Source organism: Lutzomyia longipalpis, chromosome 1 (genome assembly GCF_024334085.1).
Source record: "Lutzomyia longipalpis isolate SR_M1_2022 chromosome 1, ASM2433408v1".
Classification (NCBI taxonomy): Eukaryota; Metazoa; Arthropoda; class Insecta; order Diptera; family Psychodidae; genus Lutzomyia; species Lutzomyia longipalpis.
In genome coordinates, this window is record NC_074707.1 from 42,620,938 (window position 1) to 42,641,888 (window position 20,951).

Here is a 20,951-nt window from a genome sequence, read left to right on the forward strand (position 1 = left end):
AGTCAAGAATTTGAAGCAACTTGAAGTTTGAACACTTTTCATCCCGCAACGGTCTGATGTGCTTCCCGGAAAGTGCCATAAGTAGCTAAAAGTTGTACATTCATCCTACCCAATGCATCAGGAAGTTTATAAGGGATCTTAGGAATATCCTTTTCAACACCCGGCTGATCCTTGATGTCATCTTCAGGACAAAATCTGAGTCTATAAAAATGTTTCACGAAATTCAAAAGAGGACTTCCTAAATGGGCAGAAAAGGATGTTCCTAAGATCCCTTAGAAACTTCCTGATGCAATGTGCGGGATGACTATACAATTTCTAGCCACTTTTGGCACTTTCCGGGAAGCACATCAAACCAAATTTGATGAGGGGAGGACACTTACAAACACTCTCAATGATACTCATTGCTATTCCTAAATCAGTCTTCTCGTATTGGTAGGATGTGAGCTCCTTGATAAGTTGATTTTGAGCATCAATTGGACCTTGTTGATTGGCAATTGCACCATTTGGCTGGATGAGACTCTGAAGCACCATTAAAAGGGTTTCCTTGAGCTTCCTCTTTGTGTTGCACTTTTCCGTTTGCACCTCGAGGCGCTTAAAGAGCTCATGGAGTAGTTTGCACGCCGTCGGACCAGACTGTTTAAACACAAAAGAAGAATTCTTTAAATCACAAATCCCCCAAAAAAAAAGGAATTTTTCCTTCAACTTACACAACGACTAACATCAAAGACAGATGAACACATATCACTGCCGGAAAAGAATCTCAGGAGCATCTTCTCGAAATTCTGATTATTCACAATGAACGTCCCCATGCGATTGTACTGTGTCTGCGTGAGATCCTCAAGTGTGTACTCAGCATTCAACCAATCAAAATTATTCGTATTGCACGCTAGTGCCAAACACTGGAACCCCAAACACCATGCACGGAGTTTTATATTTGGATGCCACGACAGCGCAGACAGCAAGCCCTGAATGGCGTTCCTCCCAAAGGGAATTCTTGGAGCTTCCATGGCCATAAAATTCCCCGTTGGTGTCTTATCGCCCAGCTCGCCATTCAGTGTGAGCCACATTTGGAGGATTTGCTCAAGATTCAGCCAGGATTCATGGAAATCCGAGAAGATGTTGTCAAACACGAGGATGAGCATAATGTGCGTTGGGTAGCCCTGAGAGTACTCCGGACACGACCACGCTTGCACAATGTGCTCAGGCCACGCCGGGAGATCCACATTTGACTCAAAAAGTTCCCCATCTGCTGCTACGGGTGGCCAATTGGCAAAGAGATTTAACGAAGCTGCCATTGAGAGGCGTCGCAATGTTATCTCAATATTACTCTCCAAACCATACTCCAGACGGGCATCCATGGCACATGAGACGCTCCTTGAGAAAAAGGATCTGCAGGAAAGGATTTTTTTTTGTTTCGTATACTTTGAACCATAAAGAATGATCTCACCTGTAGCTTACGGCGAAAACTGTTCTATTTTGACTCGTATTATCCTTCCGAGCCATCATATTCTTCCCATGATCGAAGATATCATCCAGGAGGTCCTCCATCTCAGCATCCTCGCATTCCATCAGCGAAGGAAGTTTCGTTTTGAGTGCTAAAAGAAAAAATCTCAATCTCAGAATGAACAAAGCTTTAAATTAACAAGGGGGACGAACTTTTCTTTTTTTAGTACATAATAAATCAGAGACTGAGGAGCAAAAGCCTAAAAAGTACTAAATTCTAGTCGAAGAAGTAAAATTTAATTTAGCTCCTTATGGGCTTTTTAGTACATTTTCTCATTGAATTCAGTATACTTTTTCAACTAGAATTTACCATGTTTTTGAATAAAATTTAGTACTTTAATTATTGAAGTTAGTACTTATTAAAAATCAATCTTAAGAAGTAAATTCAATAATTAAAAGTACTAAATTCTAATCGAAAACATACTAAATTCTAGCTAAAAAATATAGTAAAATCTAAACCGAAAAACTTCTGAATTCAATATGAAAAAGTTATAATTTTAGGCTGAAAAAATTGTAAGATAATCCTAAAAAGTACTAAAAAAAAAAGTAAATTCTAACCTAGAAAGTAGTAAATTCAAGCTTTAGAAGTACTAAGTTCTAGCTGAAAATGAGAATATTCAGATATATTAAATAAGTATAATCAGAAGATCTGAATATTCTCAATTTTCAGCTAGAATTTAGAACTTCTTAAGATTGAATTTATTACTTTCTAGGTTAGAATTTACTTTTCTTTTAGTACTTTTTAGGATTATTTTAGTACTTTTTCGGCTAAAAATTTAGTACTTTTTCCTATTGCATTCAGAACTTTTTTTAGCTGTGATTCTTTCTTCAAAGAAGCACAGCTTCTGTGTACACTCCAAAATGCAAAGTCGTCAGATCGGGCTCAAACTTGGGATGACCACGAATTAGGGTCCCTACATTCCAAAAAACGTATGCGCCAAAAATTGTTCCGGCCGGCCGGCCGTCCGGCCGTCCGGCCTTCCGGCCGTCCGTCCGGAACCTTTTGCTAAATTACAAGAGAACGGTGATAGATAGAGACTTGCGGTCAACGGCAAAGTTCATATATCGGGTGGAAGACATCTGATTATGAGGTCAAATCCACCCCCCCGTCCCTCCGTCCGCCATTTTGAATAACCCCCAAATTTTGTTTTCGCTATATCTCAGCCCCTATATTAGCTAGAGGTCTGAAATTTTGATATGTTGTAGGGGCCATCAAGACCTTTCCAACGATACCTTATTTTCGAAAATCGGCCAAGCCGTTTAGCCAATATGGCCGCCACAATTTTTCATCGAAAATCGACCATAACTCGAAAACGGCTTGACCGATTTTGATCAACCCGGGGTCAAATGAAAGATCTCAACAAACCCTACAACTCTCTAGAACATCCGAAGTTTCAAAAGTGACCGCTAGGGGGCCCAAAATCAAAAACAAAATTTTCGATGAGTTTTCGATGAATATCTCGAGCACGGCTTTATAGAATTGCTTCATATTTTGATATGTTATAGTTGACTATAATATCTTTCACTATGCCAAAAATGAAGAAAATCTATGTAGCCGTTCCGGAGATATCGCGTTTTAAAGTTTACATGTCATATCTTGAGTTGCACACGTCCAACGCCCCGCGAAGCGGGGGGTTTTATATATACACATATAAAAGTAAAGTAACTATATATAAATGCATAGATATATACATTATATAAACATATAAAAATGCAAAGATAAATATATATAAACTGCAAAGATAAAAATTAAATATAGCATGGATGGAACAGTATAAAGCGAAAGAACGGTAAGTAAAACTTACGGGCTGTGATTCTTTCTTTGTCAGTGAAATGTGAAATTGACGGAAAATTGGGGATGGGCAAATTTTGAGGAAGGCTTTCTCGCGTACCGAATCACAGCCAACGCCCACGATTAAGGCTTTTCACAAAATTTCTAAGCGTTGGCTGTGATTCGGTGCGCGAGAAAGCCTTCCTCAAAATTTGCCCATCCCCAATTTTCCGTCAATTTCACATTTCACTGACAAAGAAAGAATCACAGCCCGTAAGTTTTACTTACCGTTCTTTCGCTTTATACTGTTCCATCCATGCTATATTTAATTTTTATCTTTGCATTTAGTACTTCTTCAACTTGAATTTACTACTTTCTTGGTTAAAATATTCCGCAAATAAACACCCCTTGGTTTTAAAAGAATAAAAGGTTAGAGAATCTCCTTACCATCTGCGTAGGAAATATCCTTGTTAGCCGTGGACGTTTGCTGTTGCATCGTTTCAATCTTCGCCAACACGCACTGCATCACTTCATTGTCCACAACGTAATCCAGGGAGGAATCATCCATACTCCCACTGTCCACTGTCCCCAAATCCATTGGCTGTGCCCCACCGCTGAAACCTTCCTCGAGATCACATTTGAAATTCCGATCTGTCTCCAGGATATCCTGCAGGAGGCACGTAATGGCATGAATTGCCCACGGTTGCTGCTGATCCTCCCACACGGCAATCCGTATGAGTTGCTGCAGTTGTGCCGCTGTGATGATCTTCGACAATTGAATGGTTGAACGGCACGATGAGACGAGACGTGCAATGATCTTGCATGCAAGGAGGAACAAATCCATGTTGCACGTAAAATCCATCCCAAGGATCAATCCAATCAATCCCCGGATGACAATAATTGTATTCTGTGGCTTTATCGCACGCAGAGCACGCTCAAAGGGAGACTCATTCCCATCCACGAGGGATTCCTTCGTCACAACAGGCGGAAGGGGTGTTGTCACAGGCGTCGGGGTGGCTGCACTCTGACTCGCACTCGATGTGGACGACGCTGGAGCTGATGATGACGCCGCCGCCGCCGCTGTTGTTGTTGCTTTGGACATTTTAAACTTCACCTTTGCCGATGCATCAATGAGGTATGCCGGGAAGGTTTTTCCCTGCATTGTCTTCTTCAGGAAGATATCTTTGTACGTTGAATCCTGCTTCTGGGGCACATCAAATGTCGGCATTAGCTGCCCATGCATTGCAAATGGACTCTGTGCCATGGAAGTCATCGAAGCGATGGAGAATTGCGAATCATTGCTGTACGTACAGCAGGGAATCTTATTCTGGTACAAACGCTTCTTGAAGGAACGCGTAAAGAGGCGCGTGCTGCTTGATCCTTGACTCTTTGCCCGACTCATGTCCACTTCGCTGGACATAAAATCCCATCGAGCTGACGATTGATCCTTCTTGTCGCCACAGTCATCGAGACAGACTGAGAGGAAGAGTAGAAGCCACCCAATTAGCTGAAGATCCGTACTGGCCCAGTGACAGAAATCATTCCTTCCATCCTGCTCTTGATCCTCCGCTGAGAACTCCATGCGGTAGTTGGTGGAAAGTGGTGCGAGGAACTTCGCCAAGGTCTTGAGAACTGCATCAATCACCGTCACCCTACACGAGCCCATTGTGATGCTCTTCCTCCCGAGATACGTGAGGAGGAAGAAGACACGATCCTGCGGAAAAATTTTGCTGTTCTGCGATGAATACCAAACAGTGAAGATGTTCGCAATGAAATCTCCCCACCACGGTTCAAAGCAGCACATCTTCACGAGGAACGAACACGTGGCCAGCTGCATGTGAGTATCGCTGCAAATGACGAGATTATTGAAGATTGTCTCGCAGGCATTCTGATTGAACGCCACGGCCATTGCGCTCGTATTGAGCGTCCCGAATTCCACGACAAAGTGCAAGAGAGCCTCAATGAGGCATTCACTCAGCACACGCAGCTTATCCGTGCAAATATCCCCCATTGTCAGTCGTGGGGCATCCCGAGGATTCGTTGGATTCTCCTCCAGAGCCCCCTCAAGGCGTGCAATGACATTCTTAATGACATTCAATTGATGCTGGAACGAAATGCAATCATCGTAGATATTGATGATCTTCGAATGATCCGCCAGGGAGTCGTCGCTCTCCTTCATGCGATACAAATAGGCCTGCATGTGGGACATATTTGAGGCATCACTACTCAACAGGGGATCCAGCAGCTCCATCAATTTGCTACTTGCCAGACTGTAGCGACAGTGAACATCCTCAAAGAGTGAATGGAGGATCTTAAGCTGAGCCGGAAGGTTTGATGTCTTTGTTTTCAAGTATTTTGATACTGTTGAAAAATATTTTTTAAAAAAGAATTAAAATCAATCCAAAAGAAAAGCAAAAGTTTGATGTGCTTCCCGGAAAGTGCCTTAAGTGGCTAGAAATTGTGTAGTCATTCGCCCCATTGCATCAGGAAGTTTCTAAGGGATCTTAGGGACCTCTTTTTCAACACTCGACTGATCCTTGATTTCATTTAGGGCTCAAAATCAATCTTATTTTTATAAACTCAAATTTTGACCCAAAAATGACATCAAGGATCAGCCGGGAGTTGAAAAAAAAGTTCCTAAGATCCCTAAGAAACTGCCTGATGCAATTGGCGGGATGACTATACAATTTCTAGCCACTTATGGCACTTTCCGGGAAGCACAAAAACTGTACAAACTTCAAATTCCTAAAAATAAACTCACATGGATCAGCATAACTCTCAGACTCCATAACGATGGCATGCCCAAAGAACGTTCCAATTGGGATCTTACATCGTGTCGCTGACATCCCATATCTCCCCGTGATCGTGATCTTCATGTACCGGAAGACAGGTGGTGGCTGTAGATCACTCAAAACGAGTGTCTTTGAACCAATATCAGCCGACACAGCCAGACGAATACTGTCGGATTCCTCCTCAAAGCACCAAATATCAATGAAAAGCGACGCAAGATCCTCACACGCTGGGATCACGAGATCCGTCAGCATGATTGGCATCCCAAAGTCAAGTATAACATATCTCCTCGCCCCTGAATGCATACGATCAATCACAATCATCTGCTTCGGTGGCAAACTCAGGAGTTTATGCCACGGCAGGATATTGCTACTCTCCTCCGTCTCATCCATGTACTGCTGCATCTTCTCCCCAAGTGCCTTAATCTTCGTCCTTGTGTCCGGATACTGCGAATCCGCCTCCACGTCCATTCCCCCAAAATCACTCCCCATGTCAATCTTCAAAATCTTCACGAGTCTCTTCATGTCCTTCATGGATTTGAGTGGATCAATTGTTTGATCCTTTGACTGTACCCCCGAAACACTCGCCATCACATCGGCGTACATCTTCTGCGTGGGTTCCTTAACTTTATGCTTCTTCAGGGCTGAATAGAAGATTTTATCAACTAAATTATTCTTCACAACAACGAGACTCTCATCAATTCCATTCTCAAGTTTCGCCCCATTTGCCTCCTTACTCTTTGACGTATCATTGGGTATCTGCTCCACACTATTACTCACTGTTGGTGTCTCAAATGTTGCCTGTGCCGCTGATATTGAGTCCATATTCTCCAGTCTTGTCGCCTCACTTGCAGCAATGCACGTATAATGGAGTGTTTCAACCTCCAGGAGGCCCTTCAATTGATTCCCAATCCCGCGTTTCCTCATGTGAAATGGCAACATTTTCAACTCTGACCCATCACTCGTGAAGAAGTTCTTCAAATCCACTCCCTGCGAGGGATTCTGCGATGTTGCTGACTTCACAATGCTGGCAAATGTTGTGGGAAGTGCTGCATACTTTGCTGAAGTTGGGAGATCCGCATCGAAGAGTTCCAGTTCAAAGGGCATCCCATAGAGGCCAAATCGTGACCTCAAAAGGGATGAATAGGCATTAAATCGATTACTCATCTCCTTTGAGACACTCAACAGCAATCGCAAGCATTCACTTGCAATGGAATTGTAAGATTCCAAATTGGATGTCCCGCAAATCATCAGCGTGAACCAACGAAGGGCTCCAGCATACTTTATGCTCGTTATATGGGGGAAACATTCCAAAATTCCATTCTTCAGTGCTTCCTCAAATGATGAATTTGGTGCCTTTTTGTACTTCATATTGTGGGCACCCCTAAAAAGATAAAAAGAATTCCTTAAAAAATCCCTTCTTTGCCTAAAAAAAAAATAGAAAAAGAACTCACTCAAGCGCCACAAGGATGATCTTGACGCATTTATGAGCCACACTGCGATTCCCATAGAGGATGCAACTCTTGATAAATTCACTCAAATGCATCTCCATGATCTTAATGCAGTCCTTCTGCAGTGAATGCACATCCGGGAAGGTGCTCTCGGTATTCCTCGGTGATCGATATCGTGCCATTCGTATCGAAACAATCCACAAGATTATGTCCAATGATATGTTCTGTGTCATTGCAACAGTCGGATCGCATGCAGTCTTCAGCAGATTCACGAGGAATCCATTACTCTCCAGCATTGCACTCCGTTGGGAGCGTTCACTCACCATTCGGCACATTGGATTTGTGCTGCGAACAGTAATGGAGATCTCATGGAGCCAGTCACATCCTAAAAGAGACCGCAAAAGGTGATCTCTTATTAATGGCTGATTTCTTCATTTTATCTTTTTGATTTCATTTTCAATCTTTTTCTTTTAAAAATGTGTTTGGAGTTTTATTACAACAGAAAAAAAAGAATTTGCATGATCGTAACTTTCAGATTTTGCAAAAGAAAATTCATTCAAGTCCCATTTTCCGAGAGAAGAAAATCCTCTTTTATAAAAGTTTTATGTACAAAACATGCCAATAGAAGCCACAACCAATTTGTTTTTTTTTTTTAATATAAAAGAGAATAAATTAATTTGTGGGAGCAATAGAGCAATATTCTCGAAATACTTTGAAATATTTATCTATTATTAATATTATTAATCTTTGGCTGCGTTTCCGATGATTTTCTTCGTAAATTTTCAACAGCCGTTAATGGATTTGTCATTATACTAAGAGGTGTTTATCTGGCCATTACTTGTGATTTGTTTTGCATAAACATCCTTAACTAAAAATCGAATAAGAACGAATTTAGTACCTACTTTTTAGGCTTTTCAATTAGAGCCGTTGTAGGACTAAAACTGAATAATTTTCTGCTTGCATTTAATACTTTTAAAGTTCCTTTATCTAAATGTCTTTAAGACTAAAATCGGAAGAACTTTTTTTTGTTTAAATTATGAATATGTAGAATATTCTTCAAGTATTCCTAAGAGTTGTAGATCTTTTGAATAATTCTATCTTCGATATTTTTTAATAGAAACGATTAAACTGAATATTTTATATTTCCTTTGTTCGTGTATATAAAAAACATTTTTCAAATTTTTCGAATGTTTCCTGAATTTATTTTTTAACGAATATAAAAATATATTATTAATAAAAAGATTTTCCTTTGATATTCTCAAAATCATCTCGATATTCTTTAATACTGGAGAGTATTCATAATATCTTTAATATTCGCCAATGTTACAAATATTCAGAGAATTTTGAATACTTGTCACGAAGGATTCCTTAAGTATTCCGAATATTTGTCAATCCTACAGAATACTTCTAATGTTCTTGTTAATCAAGGGAATATTCACAAGATACTAAAATATTCCTTGAAACAGTTGCATTACTTTTAATATTCATTAATATTTCGAATTATTCTTCAAATTATTCGGAATTTTCAGGAACTTTTGGCTTCATTTCATCCCACATATTTTCCCCTTGCAATTCTGCTTGAAAAACCTTCTCTCTTGATTTTTTTCCTTTGCAAGACCTTCAGTCACGATCATTGCTGTTTTTTTTTACGTGAGATTTCTCAAGAATCTTCATCTACTTTCAGCCCCATTTCCACAAAAGTAATTTGATTTGTACAGAAAATAAATATATCTACATGGATTACAAATAATATAAAGATATTTATCTTATACCACATTCTCATGTTAATTTATTATTAATTTTATTTACTTCCAATAAATCCCAATAATTGAGGAAAAAAAAAACAAAAAAGAAATGAATCATCAATAAAATAGAATTATAGGTAGATGATACAATAAAATCAATATAAATATTAAGCAACAAAATGATTAGATTATATTGTGAAATTGATAACAAAAGTTCTACTTTCAACATGATGTTTCATTTCTTCTTTGAGTACCAAAAAAAAAAAGAATAAAATTCTTCTTTTTCATATTCTTTTGTTATAGTACAAATTATAAAAGAAAATAAAAGAAAATTAAACTAAAATTCCAACCATGCGATTGTTTTTGAATTTATTTTTGTTTATTAATTTTCATTACCTATGTAGAAGGAATTTTTATCGGACTTTTTTGATGATTTTTCTTGGGAAAATGAATAAGAAGTCTCATTTGGCACTTTTTTGCTTTTACAACGTGTTTCATGATTTGCAAATGACAGGTAGCGCAAAATGCCTTTTTTTCTAACTGGCACTAAAACATATAAAAAAAAATCATTTTTTTTATATCACAATGCAACCGATAATTAATGAAAAAATGTTTCTTTTTGTGAAAATTTTTCTTTTATGAAAGAAGAAAAGAAAAGAAAAAAACTCACCTCGTGTCTTTCCTTGACTATCTTTGGACGGATCATTCATGGTTTTGATGTGTATGAGATAGTTACGTCCTTTGGTCCGGAACAATTTGGGGCTCGTGAGGGTCACTGTGCCACTTTGTTCACTCAAATCCATGCATGAGGACAATTCAATGGGTCCCGCGAGGATTTCAGCGTTGTGTGTTTGAAGGTATTCCACCGACAAAACGGGATTTTCTGCAAAACAAAATTTATCAAAATGAGTTTTCTGTAACAATGAAGTGATTTTCCGACGTAGAGAGACAATAATAATGTTCCGATTAAAAAGGGATTTCTCATCCAGAAAATCTCACGTTTTCCAGAGCTTTCGGCTCCGTTTGGAGCCATCTTCAGTGGCTACAGAGAAAAGTTTATAGATGCCTTCTCGTCCTGCCCAATTGTGACTCGTCTGTCTTGTTTTTGTAGAAAATGTTTGTAAATAAATTCCTTCACTCTGTAGCCACTGAAGAAGGCTCCGAAGCGAGCCAAAAGCTCTGGAAAATGTGAGTTTTTCGGGGTGAGAAACCCCTTTTTAATCGACAAAAAAACCCGGAAAATTATTATTTTCTGTAACAACATCAAACAGAAATAAAATAAATAGAATTTACCTGATGAATTGAGATTAAACTCAATATTCTCATCAACTGGGGCATTCCCAACATTCGTTGCGGGTGCCTTCATTCTATACCCAAAACCACTGGAGAATTGCTTGAGGAGCGTGATTTGAATAGCCGGGGGATTGCTGCATTGCTGGTAGAGATTGAATTTGAAGTCAATATGCCCCAAAGAGGCTTGTTTCGGCAAACACAATTCAATCAAATGCTCATCCCAAGTTGTCCTGAAGGCAAAAACATTTTTTTTAATATAAAAAATCTTTTAAAATAAATTAATTTTCTTACGCATCATTGTGAAGACGCCAAGTTTTCGTCAAATGCGTATCGTCTCCTGGCTTGAGGTGCTGCGGATGACGTCGCACCTTCTGCGCTTGAACCAATTCACTCCAGCACACGGGAACTTCAGCCGTGTAGGGTGTTAGCATCTCATCAAATTCCGTCAGAGCGTAGGCTAGCTTGAGATCATTGACGGACAATTCACTCTTGTGTGCTATCAAATTGGTCGATGAGTCTGATTGATGACTCGCCGAGTAGCCGGCTGTTGATGTGGATGGAGCTGTTGAGCCACTACTTGCTGTCCTCTTGTGCGTTACTCCACTCACATCCGAAACAACTGAATCATCCGACAATGAGGAATCCGAGACAATAAACGTCGTATTGTGCTCTTCATGCTCATCCCCGGAATCAGCTTCCATGTCGTAGAAAGAGTAGAAATGCAGTGATCCCTTCTCTGTGCATCCACACATCCTCTCCAAGCTCTTACAGTATGTGGCTGAGATGAATTTAACCCCATCAATGCTTGCTTCGGAGATTGTTCGCAGTGTGGACAGAGCAAGAAGCTTCAACGTCCCATCCATGCATGTCATCACAAAGACACCATCCTTTGTCTCTTGAGAGCTCGCTTTGCGCTCCATCTCATACCCCGGAAGCATACAAATCTCCAGGGGTGTTGCATCTTCAAATAGATGCCTCACACAGTGCGGAGTCTCATTGAGGAAACCATCTTCTTGGATTTTAAAGAGAATAAGTTGCGTCATATTCTCAACTTGGCAGAAATTCTGTGATTTATCATCTCCCTCCTTTCCCACCGTGTCCTCCTCACCAATTTCCATCTTCTCACACTCCCCAACATCGCTTGTTGGTGCCTCTGTGTCTGGCGTGATGATCTTGTCGGGATTCTTGGGGATTTCTCGCGTCATTTGCTGCCGCAGAACAACAAGGAGGAATTTCTCATCGTGCGATGGAATGATGTCGGCAATTCTGTAGGAATCCGATGCGAGAGATTTGAGTGAAATGCACTGAATTGGTACGCAATTAATGTCATCCTTGTGACTCTTTGTTGGCATTTTAACAATACTCTTTGCCGGTGGTGATGCCCCAAAATCAATTGTTCCATTCACGGTGATCTTGGACTTGTAGTTTGCCGGCAGGAGGGATGTCTCAAGGAAGAAATCATCCTCCATCGGATCAATCTTATCCTTCCCCTCGGGGATATTGTCTAAATCATCAGCTGTTGCCATATCTGTGAACATCTTCACGGCATCCTCATCCGATCGTTCCGGCAATTCAATACTCTTCAACGAAGACTTCTTCATGGCACCCCCATCCTGTCCCTGCCCATGCGTCTGCAGTGTATCCAGGATTATTGGCTCTTCCGGCGGTGCCTTATCCCCACTACTCATTGTCTCCCTATTCCCATCAACAATATCATAAATTACGAGGAAGAGCTCCTCATCATCCTCCTCATTCTCATCCAATTCCATGCAATTGCTCGGAATCTCAATCCCGTACTCACTACTCTTGGCCTGATTCTCAATATTCATCGCCATTTCCGTCCCCCTTGCATCACTCGCACTCATCTCACTGCCCTTCGCTACAATTCCGCAGCAAATCTTCGTCCCAATCATCTTATTTCGCATTCCCGGTGGCTTCTTCTTGGGGAAATTATCAATCATCAACGTGCCACTACTGCTGGGCACACTCGGTGGTGGCACAACAACATTCGTCGCATAGTACGTCCCAATGGCATTCAGCTCCATGTCAATCTTTGCAAACTTCTGCAGTACATACACACTGTGGGCCTTCAGCAAATTCTCCTCTGTACCCACGCGGAAAGTCAGGATCTTCTTGAGATTCCGCTCAATATTCCACACAGTCACCTCCCCGCCCACGCATCCGGTGCACATGAGGTTACGATCGTCACCACGTGACACAATGGAGAAGCCATTTGTTGCTATCGCGGGACTTGTGGCGTACGTGACGGACAGAGGGACATTCTGGGTGTACTCACCCTTCACAAAGGGACAAGTTGGTGAATGACGTTCATGCTCACTCCACGGCTCATCCGTCTTTTCCCAGCACACGAGGCATACGCTGCATGTGAAACACATGGCACGATCGTCACCCGATTCCCCCGGCTGATGATAGAAGCCAGCCTGTGCCATTTGATCCGGAAGTGCCCACCTGGTGGAAAGAAGAAGCAGAAAGAAAAAGAAAAGATTGAAAAGTGATCCACAAGACAGTCACGTTTGGATGACTTCAAGGTTGCACTGAAGTGCTCTCAGAGGTGGGAGAATATGTGAAAAATCTCTTAGAAAATTAGCAGATTTTGAAAGTAAAATAAAGAATCTGGAGCAATCGAGTAAATAATAATTAAAGATCGACGATCCCATTGATCTCATCTTACTCTGTTAGAGCAACAGAATTAGACAAATATTAATATGAAAATATCTTATCTACAGCATCGTCCAAAGACTATTTTCCAGATGCTGAGTCACAAGAATGCGGAGATTTTTGTGCACAGGGGGCATTTATCTGGGGAATAATTCGTGTTTTTTAAATAGAATTATTTGGAATATTTTGCAAAAATATCTGAATATCCGGAATAATCATTGACTTAAATTAAAATTGATTATTTTGCTAATGCTAATATGCTTGAATATTGAGGAATATGTTGTTTTTTGATCGGAGACAGTCAATAAAAACGCACGTCTTCACGCTTTCAGCGACGTTTCGGTTTATTTTAAACCATCATCAGGCTTTCAGCAATACGACACCGTTATACTATAAAACGAAGAATCCGAATACGAATGAGGGCTCGGGCGGTTTGTGTGTATTGTGTTATGGCGTGCTGGTAGTTTGACCAATTTTGATGTGCAATTCTTCGTTTTATAGTATAACGGTGTCGTATTGCTGAAAGCCTGATGATGGTTTAAAATAAACCGAAACGTCGCTGAAAGCGTGAAGACGTGCGTTTTTATTGACTGTCTCCGATCAAAAAACAACATAACTTAAAAAACAGTCGTTAAATTCTTCAATCAAATTGAGGAATATCTTCAAATCCTTTAAGTATTGAGGAATATCCTTTTTCTCGAGGACTATTGAGGTCTTTTATGAGTAACGCAGATTATTCCTAATGAATTGCAACATATTTCAAAATATTCAGAATATTCTCGAATAATTCCAAAAATTCTTGTAGATTGTTTGCTAATTATTCGGAATAATTTGTGTCAAAAACAGAATAAAGAATTTCTCGCTCTTAAAACTTCCAGAAAACCGCCCTCGCTATTCCTCTGCATCCACAAAAGATGAGAAAAAAGCTTACTTGTAGTCCATATGGGGCCACTGCTCAAATGTTTGACGCCGGGCAGCTTCGGAAAACATGAGGGATCTCTGGGCATTTCCACCAGTCAGCGAATCCAGAAGTCGGCTGCCAATTAGGAGATCCGTGAGGCGTTCATTGATGGCTGACGCAATCGCCAGTGCGGGAATGTGACGATCCAGGCGTTTTAGCTGATACAGCACATTATTCGCCACCATCTTCAAGCTCGAATGGGGCAATTCGAGGCAAATAATGTTCCATTTTTGCGCCTTTATGCCCTTCTTCGCATGCAGCTGTGCCTCCATGATCTTCTTCATTAGCTCATTACTCACGTCCGCCGTGTTCTCCAGCCCATTCTCCTCCAGGCTCTGGATGCACTGCAGAAAGAGCATTGCCTCGGAGTAGAGGAGCTCGAGGCGAACAATGTCATCGCTCTGCTTTACGGGAGTCTGGAGAATTGTATCGAGCAACAGGACCCCATTGTAGTCACCACGGATACCGAGATTCCGTTCATTCCACAGAAGTATCTTATCCTGCTTCGGTAGGTACCGTCCGCTTATCTTCTCACCATCCGCTAGAAGAGAAAAGAAAGAGAAAGATATAGTGTTAAATGAATGTGACAGATTGGCAGCAAAGCAGAGGGGGAGGAGAAGAGCACGACATTCCTTTCCGGGAACCGTTAAGGAGTCATCCGGAGATGATTGGAGACTCACCAGCAAGTGGGCAAGACTGCAGAATGACACCAGAATTCACGTCAATGACTTTCACATCGCCAGTCTTTGTAAAAACGAGAATCACATTCAGGTTGGGATGGTAAAAAATGTGCGTCGAGTCCGCATCGACGTTCAAGTAGCCATCCTCTTTGAGCTCATCGCCCATCGTGCTGCCCCGGTTGCCCACGCACTTCCTGACTCCAATACCCAGTGGGTGAACAGGGTGGGTGGCTCACTGAGGGGCTGTGTAGTGTTGCGGAGGGCAAGAAAAAAGAAGGCGAGTGCTCCGTCTTCAGGCTTCCGCCATTACCGACGTCTTTTTTTCTCTATCTATCTGCGATTCCTTTGCAAAACAAAACCCGGTCACGTATCACGTACACCCACACAATTTACACACTTCTGTCTGTGGTACACGGCACTGCACGCATTCACGCACGAAGAAACGCAATTTTCATGGGTAATTGATTCAACACGAATTTATGGATAAATTTTTTTTTCAACGATTTTGACATCCACGAACCCTCTGAGAAATCTACCTTACGTCTTCCGCGGAATGTTTCGCGAACAAGGGAGCAGTTTCTCCGCTGGAGATTTACCGACTTTATTATTCACAAAGAAAAAAAAATGTGGGAAAATGAAAATAAAATCAAGAAAAATTGAAATTGTTTGTTTACAATTTTCTAAGATGTTTTTGATGTTTTCTTTGCCTATTTCTCTTCCTATTCTTTTGTTTTGAAGGTAATTTTATTTTTCTCAATTTTTATTGAATGAAAATTATGGGAAAACTATTCAAGTTTTATATAGTTTATTAATTTTATTTCAATAGTAAAATTAACAAAATCATGTTGACAATTTTCTTTCCTTGTTCGTATTATCCTTTCGGAGATTTACTTCGGATTTTCCTAGGATTTTCCAACATAATACAATCAAGACAAATTTCTTATGGGGAAAGAGAGGAAGCAAAAAATTCCGAATGAAACTTCGCGCATGTCGTACGTTTGTTTACATTTTCTGCTTTGTGATTTTTCTCTCACAATTTTTTCCTTGAATTTTCCACAATGTCCAAGCGTTGCTGTGCCCGAACTTGCTTCAATTCGTAAGTCCATCATCCAAGCAATCAGATTCCTCAATGATACAAGGATTTATGCAAATTCCCATTGCAGGCAGGTGAATAATAAATCCGGAGAAGTTTTCTACTTTGGTGTACCCAAATATGAGAAATAGTAAAGAAATTTTCTTCCTTTTCTTAATAATTCTCTCTCGTAATGAGTTTTCCTTCATTTCCTTTAAAGTGCCGAAAGGTGGTTAACAGCAGCTGGCAGGGAAGATCTCCTTTCAAAGCCTCTCGTGAAGCTGGTGAAGTATTTCATGTGTTCCGACCACTTTGAGGATCATTGCTTCGTTCCCGGATCCAAAAGGTCTGTGCTGAGGAAACAAATGCATCCTCTGGAGATTCCCGTACCTACAATCTTCAAGTCAAACATTGACAAATTCGTACCTAAAGCCACTAAAATTGTACAGAATCAAGAAGAAAGTCACAGAGAGAGTGGCAGGAGGAAAGCACCAAATACCTCCATCATTGTGAAAGAAGAAACTTCCATTAGTTCCGTGGGGGAAGCTCCGGAAATAAGAATTTTAAATCAGAATTTCAAAAAGGAAGTCGAGACAAAAGATGACTCAAATTCCATAAAGGAGTTTTACTTGACGATTGAGGATGAAAATGAGATGGATGAAGATGAAGTTCAGGAAATAAATTCTCCCTTTATAGATATGTGTCGCCTATGCAGTGTAAAAGTCGACGATACGAAAACAACACAACTTTTCCCCATTTTCTCACGACCAGACATTGTAGAGAAGCTCAATGTTATCCTTCCGGGAGTGGTGAGTTTTCTGCTTCAATATTTCAACACTTTTGGATAAAAAAAAATGAATTTTCTTAATTTTGTAGATCCAAGAAAACGACGGATGGCCGCAGGAGATTTGTAATTTATGCTTAAAGAAAGTAACGTACTGTGCTACCTTTATCAGTGGATTCATCGCTGCACAGGATGTTTTTATGAATATGAGATGAAACTACTGAACTATCGAAGACTTCTGAGGCTGCGGATCTTATAGAGGAACTACAAAATGCTTGGTAACGTACACTCCGAACATTTCCAAACTATTTTATTGATAAAATTAAAAATTTAAACCATTTAATGATATTTTATTGAGTCTAGAATTAATTTGAATTGCAAATTAATGCTGGAAATCACAGACAAAATTCTTAAGGAACTTTTCTGATTCAAACAAAACGCCTTTAAATTCATATTTTATTGGTTTCGTGAATTTTCTCTTAAAATTTCTTCCACAAATCAATACATAGATGGTTCCTAATGCAAAGAAGAACTTCAATTCTTCTTGGCGGGGGATTTATAAGTAGGTAGAAAAGGTATCTTTGACGTCCATCGCCATCGTCTCAAGAGATTCATCCCAAATGGGAAATCATAAGTTGAATAGGTTGAAGTTTCTGTCTCTCCTTCCTGCGTATCATCCGAAAAAGATTCAATTTCCTTTTCCCACGCTACTAAGCCTCGCTCTTCTCTTGTTCCCGGAATAATGTGATCCAGAAGGCACCCTATGGCTCCCCCCACGAGAATTGTTGTACCCAAAAGAACCGAAAGTGTTGAATCAACTGTTTCATTGCCCGTTGAAATAGCTCCCGGATGCTTTTGGAGCCACAAACACAGCACCATGGGGAAGAAGAGCGAAACCCCGAGAATGTAGAGATTCCTCGCTGACTGGAGATCAACGTACTGCAGGGCACCCAAGCCAAAGGCACAAATCATGCCGAACATAACGCAGAAAATTCCCCCTACTACAGGATCTGGGATCATCATGAAGACAGCTCCGAATTTACTCACAACTCCCTGAACTATCATAATCCCCGCTGCCCACTGAATAACACGACGACTGCCAACTTTGGTAATTCCAATGGCCCCAACGTTCTCCCCAAAGGTATTTGTTCCATTTCCACTACCCCAGAGACCCGCAAGCATTGTACCCAATCCTTCAACGCCAATCCCACGATTTAGGGCATGTGCTGGAATGCACTTAGCACCACACATTCGCGACACAGTCGGGTAGTAGCTCACTGATTCCACTGTGCAAGCCAGTACACCAGCCAGCATCCCCAGAACCCCTGCAAGTGTGACCGTGGGAACGCCAAATTGTCCTGGATATGGGATGCGGAACCACGAAGCGTCTGTGAGGACTAAAAGTCGCGCATCCGTGCGTGCTTGATTTCCTGGTTCGAAGACATCAAACAGTGTGAGGAGCCCACAGAGACCCCACATTATGGCAATAGTCAGGAGAACGGGAAAGAGTTTGAAGAGTGCAAAAGGTTGCGTCTCCAGGCCATGTCCTTTTCTGTACTTCACCACAGGAACGTTCACATTAACCATCACCTGGAAGAGACTTCTTTTTAGATTCTTTATGAGTTATTTTGTTGTGAAAAAGTTCCTTACCTGGGAGAACAATGTGAGCATAGCTGTTGTTCCCACAGAAATCCCCCAGTGCTTTGAAGCCGTAGCAGCTGCATGCTCAAACAGTGTTAATCCTACAAGACCAACAGTTGGTACAATTGTAAGAGGAGTGATGATCTTAATGAGGCGCTCCACGAATCCAGTATACCCAATGAAGACTTGAACGAGGGCAGCCACAGCTATAGCCCCTGAAAGTTCCCGCATTCTAACTTGCCACAGCTCTTCCTTTTCATCAAAGGACATCGCTCCCATTGCCTCTTTATCCGGGCATTGCCATTGAGGTAGATGGAGGATTGCCAGTGTTGGGACAAGGAAGGAAATTGTTCCCCCTTGAACAATTGGCAATCGACAGCCCCAGGTTGCCTAAAGGATTCCAAAGAAAGTCATTAAAAGGTGTTTGCTCATTAGAAGTTCTATTTGCACCCACAAAGAGATGATAATAAAACTCTTAAGGGGTTATATACTTTTCATTGGATAAAAAATTATTTTTTGTAATTTTTATTAAGCACTAATTTATTTTTCAGCCTCAAGGAACCTCAATTAAGTATTAAATTCAGAACTTTTTTTGGGAAACTTCAGACTAACTAATTTATTAAAATCCGCTTTCACTAAATACGTCAATTAAAAACATTTAAACGCTTGTTTTTAATAAAAATTTCAAAAAGTAATTAAAAGTTAAATCTATGAAGGTATTTAACCCCTTTATTTACAATCTTGCAATTTGAAGAATTTGTCTCTAAACATTCCATTGCAAGTTCACGGCTATTGTATGCTAAAATAAAAATAGAATTGCAAGTTATTTTATCTTGCGTCAATAAACTGTAATATTATGCTTCAAGGTGTGGGAAAATTAATTTTTTCTCATCTCTTAATCTCATCAATTTTCAAAGAGAATTTTCTCTTAATTTTTATAACATTTAACTGTTAATCAAAAATCAGAGAAATGCTTCAAAGTACTTAAATTAGTACCTCTCTCTACAACTTAAACTAACGAGCAATATGCTTCTATGGTGCGATTCTGATTTGTGTGTTTCATCCCCTTTTGTGTGGTCACGTGACCACAGAGGAACTCACCTGAAACCACGTTACCAATCCCGTGACGAAGATCATGGTGGAAATAATTACTCCTCTTGCTGGATTTTCATCCTCCATGCACAGAGCAGGAGTGAGGATGAAGGGAATGGAGACAATGGCACCAATCATGGTCATGTAGTGCTGAATGGCGAGGAAGAGGCACAAATACCACGGAGGAATATCATCAATCCCATATGTGATGTCGACACGTTTCTTCTTCTTTGCTGCTGCAGCAGGATCAGGATTTTGTGGTGCTTCACCAATACTCACAGTTGTGGTCATTTGAAGCTATTTGGACGACAAGTTTAAAGGGGAATCTTTAGTGATTGTCACATCACGTGCCTCAAGGTTTTCTTCGTAGCTCGAAAAACCCGGAATTCAATGAACTTTCGCATCAGCCACATGAGCAGAAATATTTTATTTTCCCGCCATCGCCCACGCGACTCTGGAATAATCCTTTTCTTTTATGCAAGATAAATGAAAAATCTCACAAATGACTGCGAAATCTCACTCATGGAATTCACTTTATCAGCTCTCGAAGCTTATCACTTTATTGCCAATTAATTTATGTCGTCTTACAAGACGCGTATAGAGGGATTACTTCACACTTACCGTTTCATTTAAATGATTTTCCTGTGCCATTCTTCTCGGATTCTTCTCTTTTTTTTAACAAATTACAACACACACGCTCCTTCCTCCTTTGAGGACTCAACTAACACTCAAAGTTATTCCCTCAACGTACAATGAAAGACTAGAAGAGTATTTTAGTTCCACTTGAGCTTTATATCCGCATATTCAAGCTGTGAGAGAAAAGTCTGGTCAAGAAGTGAACAGAATCAACACTCACAGCCAAACTACTAAAACACTCTCTGCCTCAAGACGTAGGTACTCTTGAGACTTACATTTGTGTGCTTGAGAGAGTGTTAATTAATTTGCCTTCGACGGAAAATTGTCAGGCTGTAGTAGCAAATTAATTAAATTGACTGCACACTCAAACGACACGAAGGAAGATTCTCTCATCTGAACTAAATAATATTTAGTCGCGTGCTGTAAAAAAATGCTGAGAGTGTAAAAAATTTTATTATAAAAAAATTAAGCGAAAAGAAAAACTGGAAAATTGAAATTTTCCACGTTTTTTTGGTAGCATGTTTCGGTGTGATTTTAATCGGATTTTACTCAATTAATTTATTGTGGTGGAAGTAAACAAATGAAAGCGGATATTGATGTACAAAAAAGAGATTTAAAGTGTAAAATAATAAGAAATGGCTCCTTAAAAAAATCTCAAAGGATAATGAAGGAATCATTTGAATTATTTGTGTAAAAAAATATAAGAAAATGTGTCACTCTGTGCTTGAGAAATTTAAGACAAAGTGACGCCAAGCTTATCACTGAATTTACAGTACTTTCCCGGAAAATTATGATCACATGTGTGAATAAAAGTTTTGAAATAATAATAAATTTTTAAATTCTATCTTTTCATT

The 20,951-nt window shown here is 40.2% G+C and overlaps 5 protein-coding genes across 7 annotated transcripts in view; 3 read left to right on the top strand and 2 right to left on the bottom strand.

Annotated features, from left to right (window-relative positions):
• LOC129787407 (baculoviral IAP repeat-containing protein 6) overlaps nucleotides 1-15,413 on the bottom strand; it is a 23,955-nt gene extending 8,542 nt beyond the window's left edge. The window contains exons 1-12 of one of the 3 annotated variants that reach the window (XM_055822958.1): nucleotides 14,873-15,413; nucleotides 14,163-14,733; nucleotides 10,844-13,021; nucleotides 10,553-10,782; nucleotides 9,930-10,142; nucleotides 9,656-9,805; nucleotides 7,518-7,899; nucleotides 6,036-7,447; nucleotides 3,722-5,635; nucleotides 1,448-1,595; nucleotides 708-1,389; nucleotides 381-633 (exon numbers count right to left, since the gene is read on the bottom strand). In XM_055822958.1, coding sequence (XP_055678933.1) covers nucleotides 381-633; nucleotides 708-1,389; nucleotides 1,448-1,595; nucleotides 3,722-5,635; nucleotides 6,036-7,447; nucleotides 7,518-7,899; nucleotides 9,656-9,805; nucleotides 9,930-10,142; nucleotides 10,553-10,782; nucleotides 10,844-13,021; nucleotides 14,163-14,733; nucleotides 14,873-15,038 — 8,299 coding nt within the window. In that variant the 5' untranslated portion in view covers nucleotides 15,039-15,413. The remainder of the gene's footprint in view (nucleotides 1-380; nucleotides 634-707; nucleotides 1,390-1,447; nucleotides 1,596-3,721; nucleotides 5,636-6,035; nucleotides 7,448-7,517; nucleotides 7,900-9,655; nucleotides 9,806-9,929; nucleotides 10,143-10,552; nucleotides 10,783-10,843; nucleotides 13,022-14,162; nucleotides 14,734-14,872) is intronic. The other 2 variants (XM_055822959.1, XM_055822961.1) reach the window with 2 other exon arrangements.
• Nucleotides 1-20,951, top strand: part of LOC129787458 (fork head domain-containing protein FD4-like) — a 416,355-nt gene that overhangs the window by 227,475 nt on the left and 167,929 nt on the right. The gene's annotated exons all lie outside the window — the stretch shown is intronic.
• LOC129787473 (HIG1 domain family member 1A, mitochondrial-like) overlaps nucleotides 1-20,951 on the top strand; it is a 170,434-nt gene that overhangs the window by 33,702 nt on the left and 115,781 nt on the right. The window lies entirely within an intron of this gene.
• LOC129787461 (uncharacterized) lies at nucleotides 15,859-17,071 on the top strand. Its single transcript, XM_055823046.1, has 4 exons — nucleotides 15,859-15,968; nucleotides 16,036-16,095; nucleotides 16,165-16,753; nucleotides 16,821-17,071. The coding sequence occupies exons 1-4, from the start codon at nucleotides 15,931-15,933 to the stop codon at nucleotides 16,941-16,943; spliced, it is 810 nt and encodes a 269-aa protein (XP_055679021.1). The 5' UTR covers nucleotides 15,859-15,930; the 3' UTR covers nucleotides 16,944-17,071.
• Nucleotides 17,058-20,324, bottom strand: LOC129787419 (solute carrier family 23 member 2). The gene is made up of 4 exons (XM_055822986.1): nucleotides 20,083-20,324; nucleotides 19,471-19,758; nucleotides 18,379-18,759; nucleotides 17,058-18,318 (listed from the first exon to the last, which is right to left on the bottom strand). Exons 1-4 carry the CDS (start codon nucleotides 20,110-20,112, stop codon nucleotides 17,263-17,265), a joined length of 1,755 nt encoding a protein of 584 aa, XP_055678961.1. The 5' UTR covers nucleotides 20,113-20,324; the 3' UTR covers nucleotides 17,058-17,262.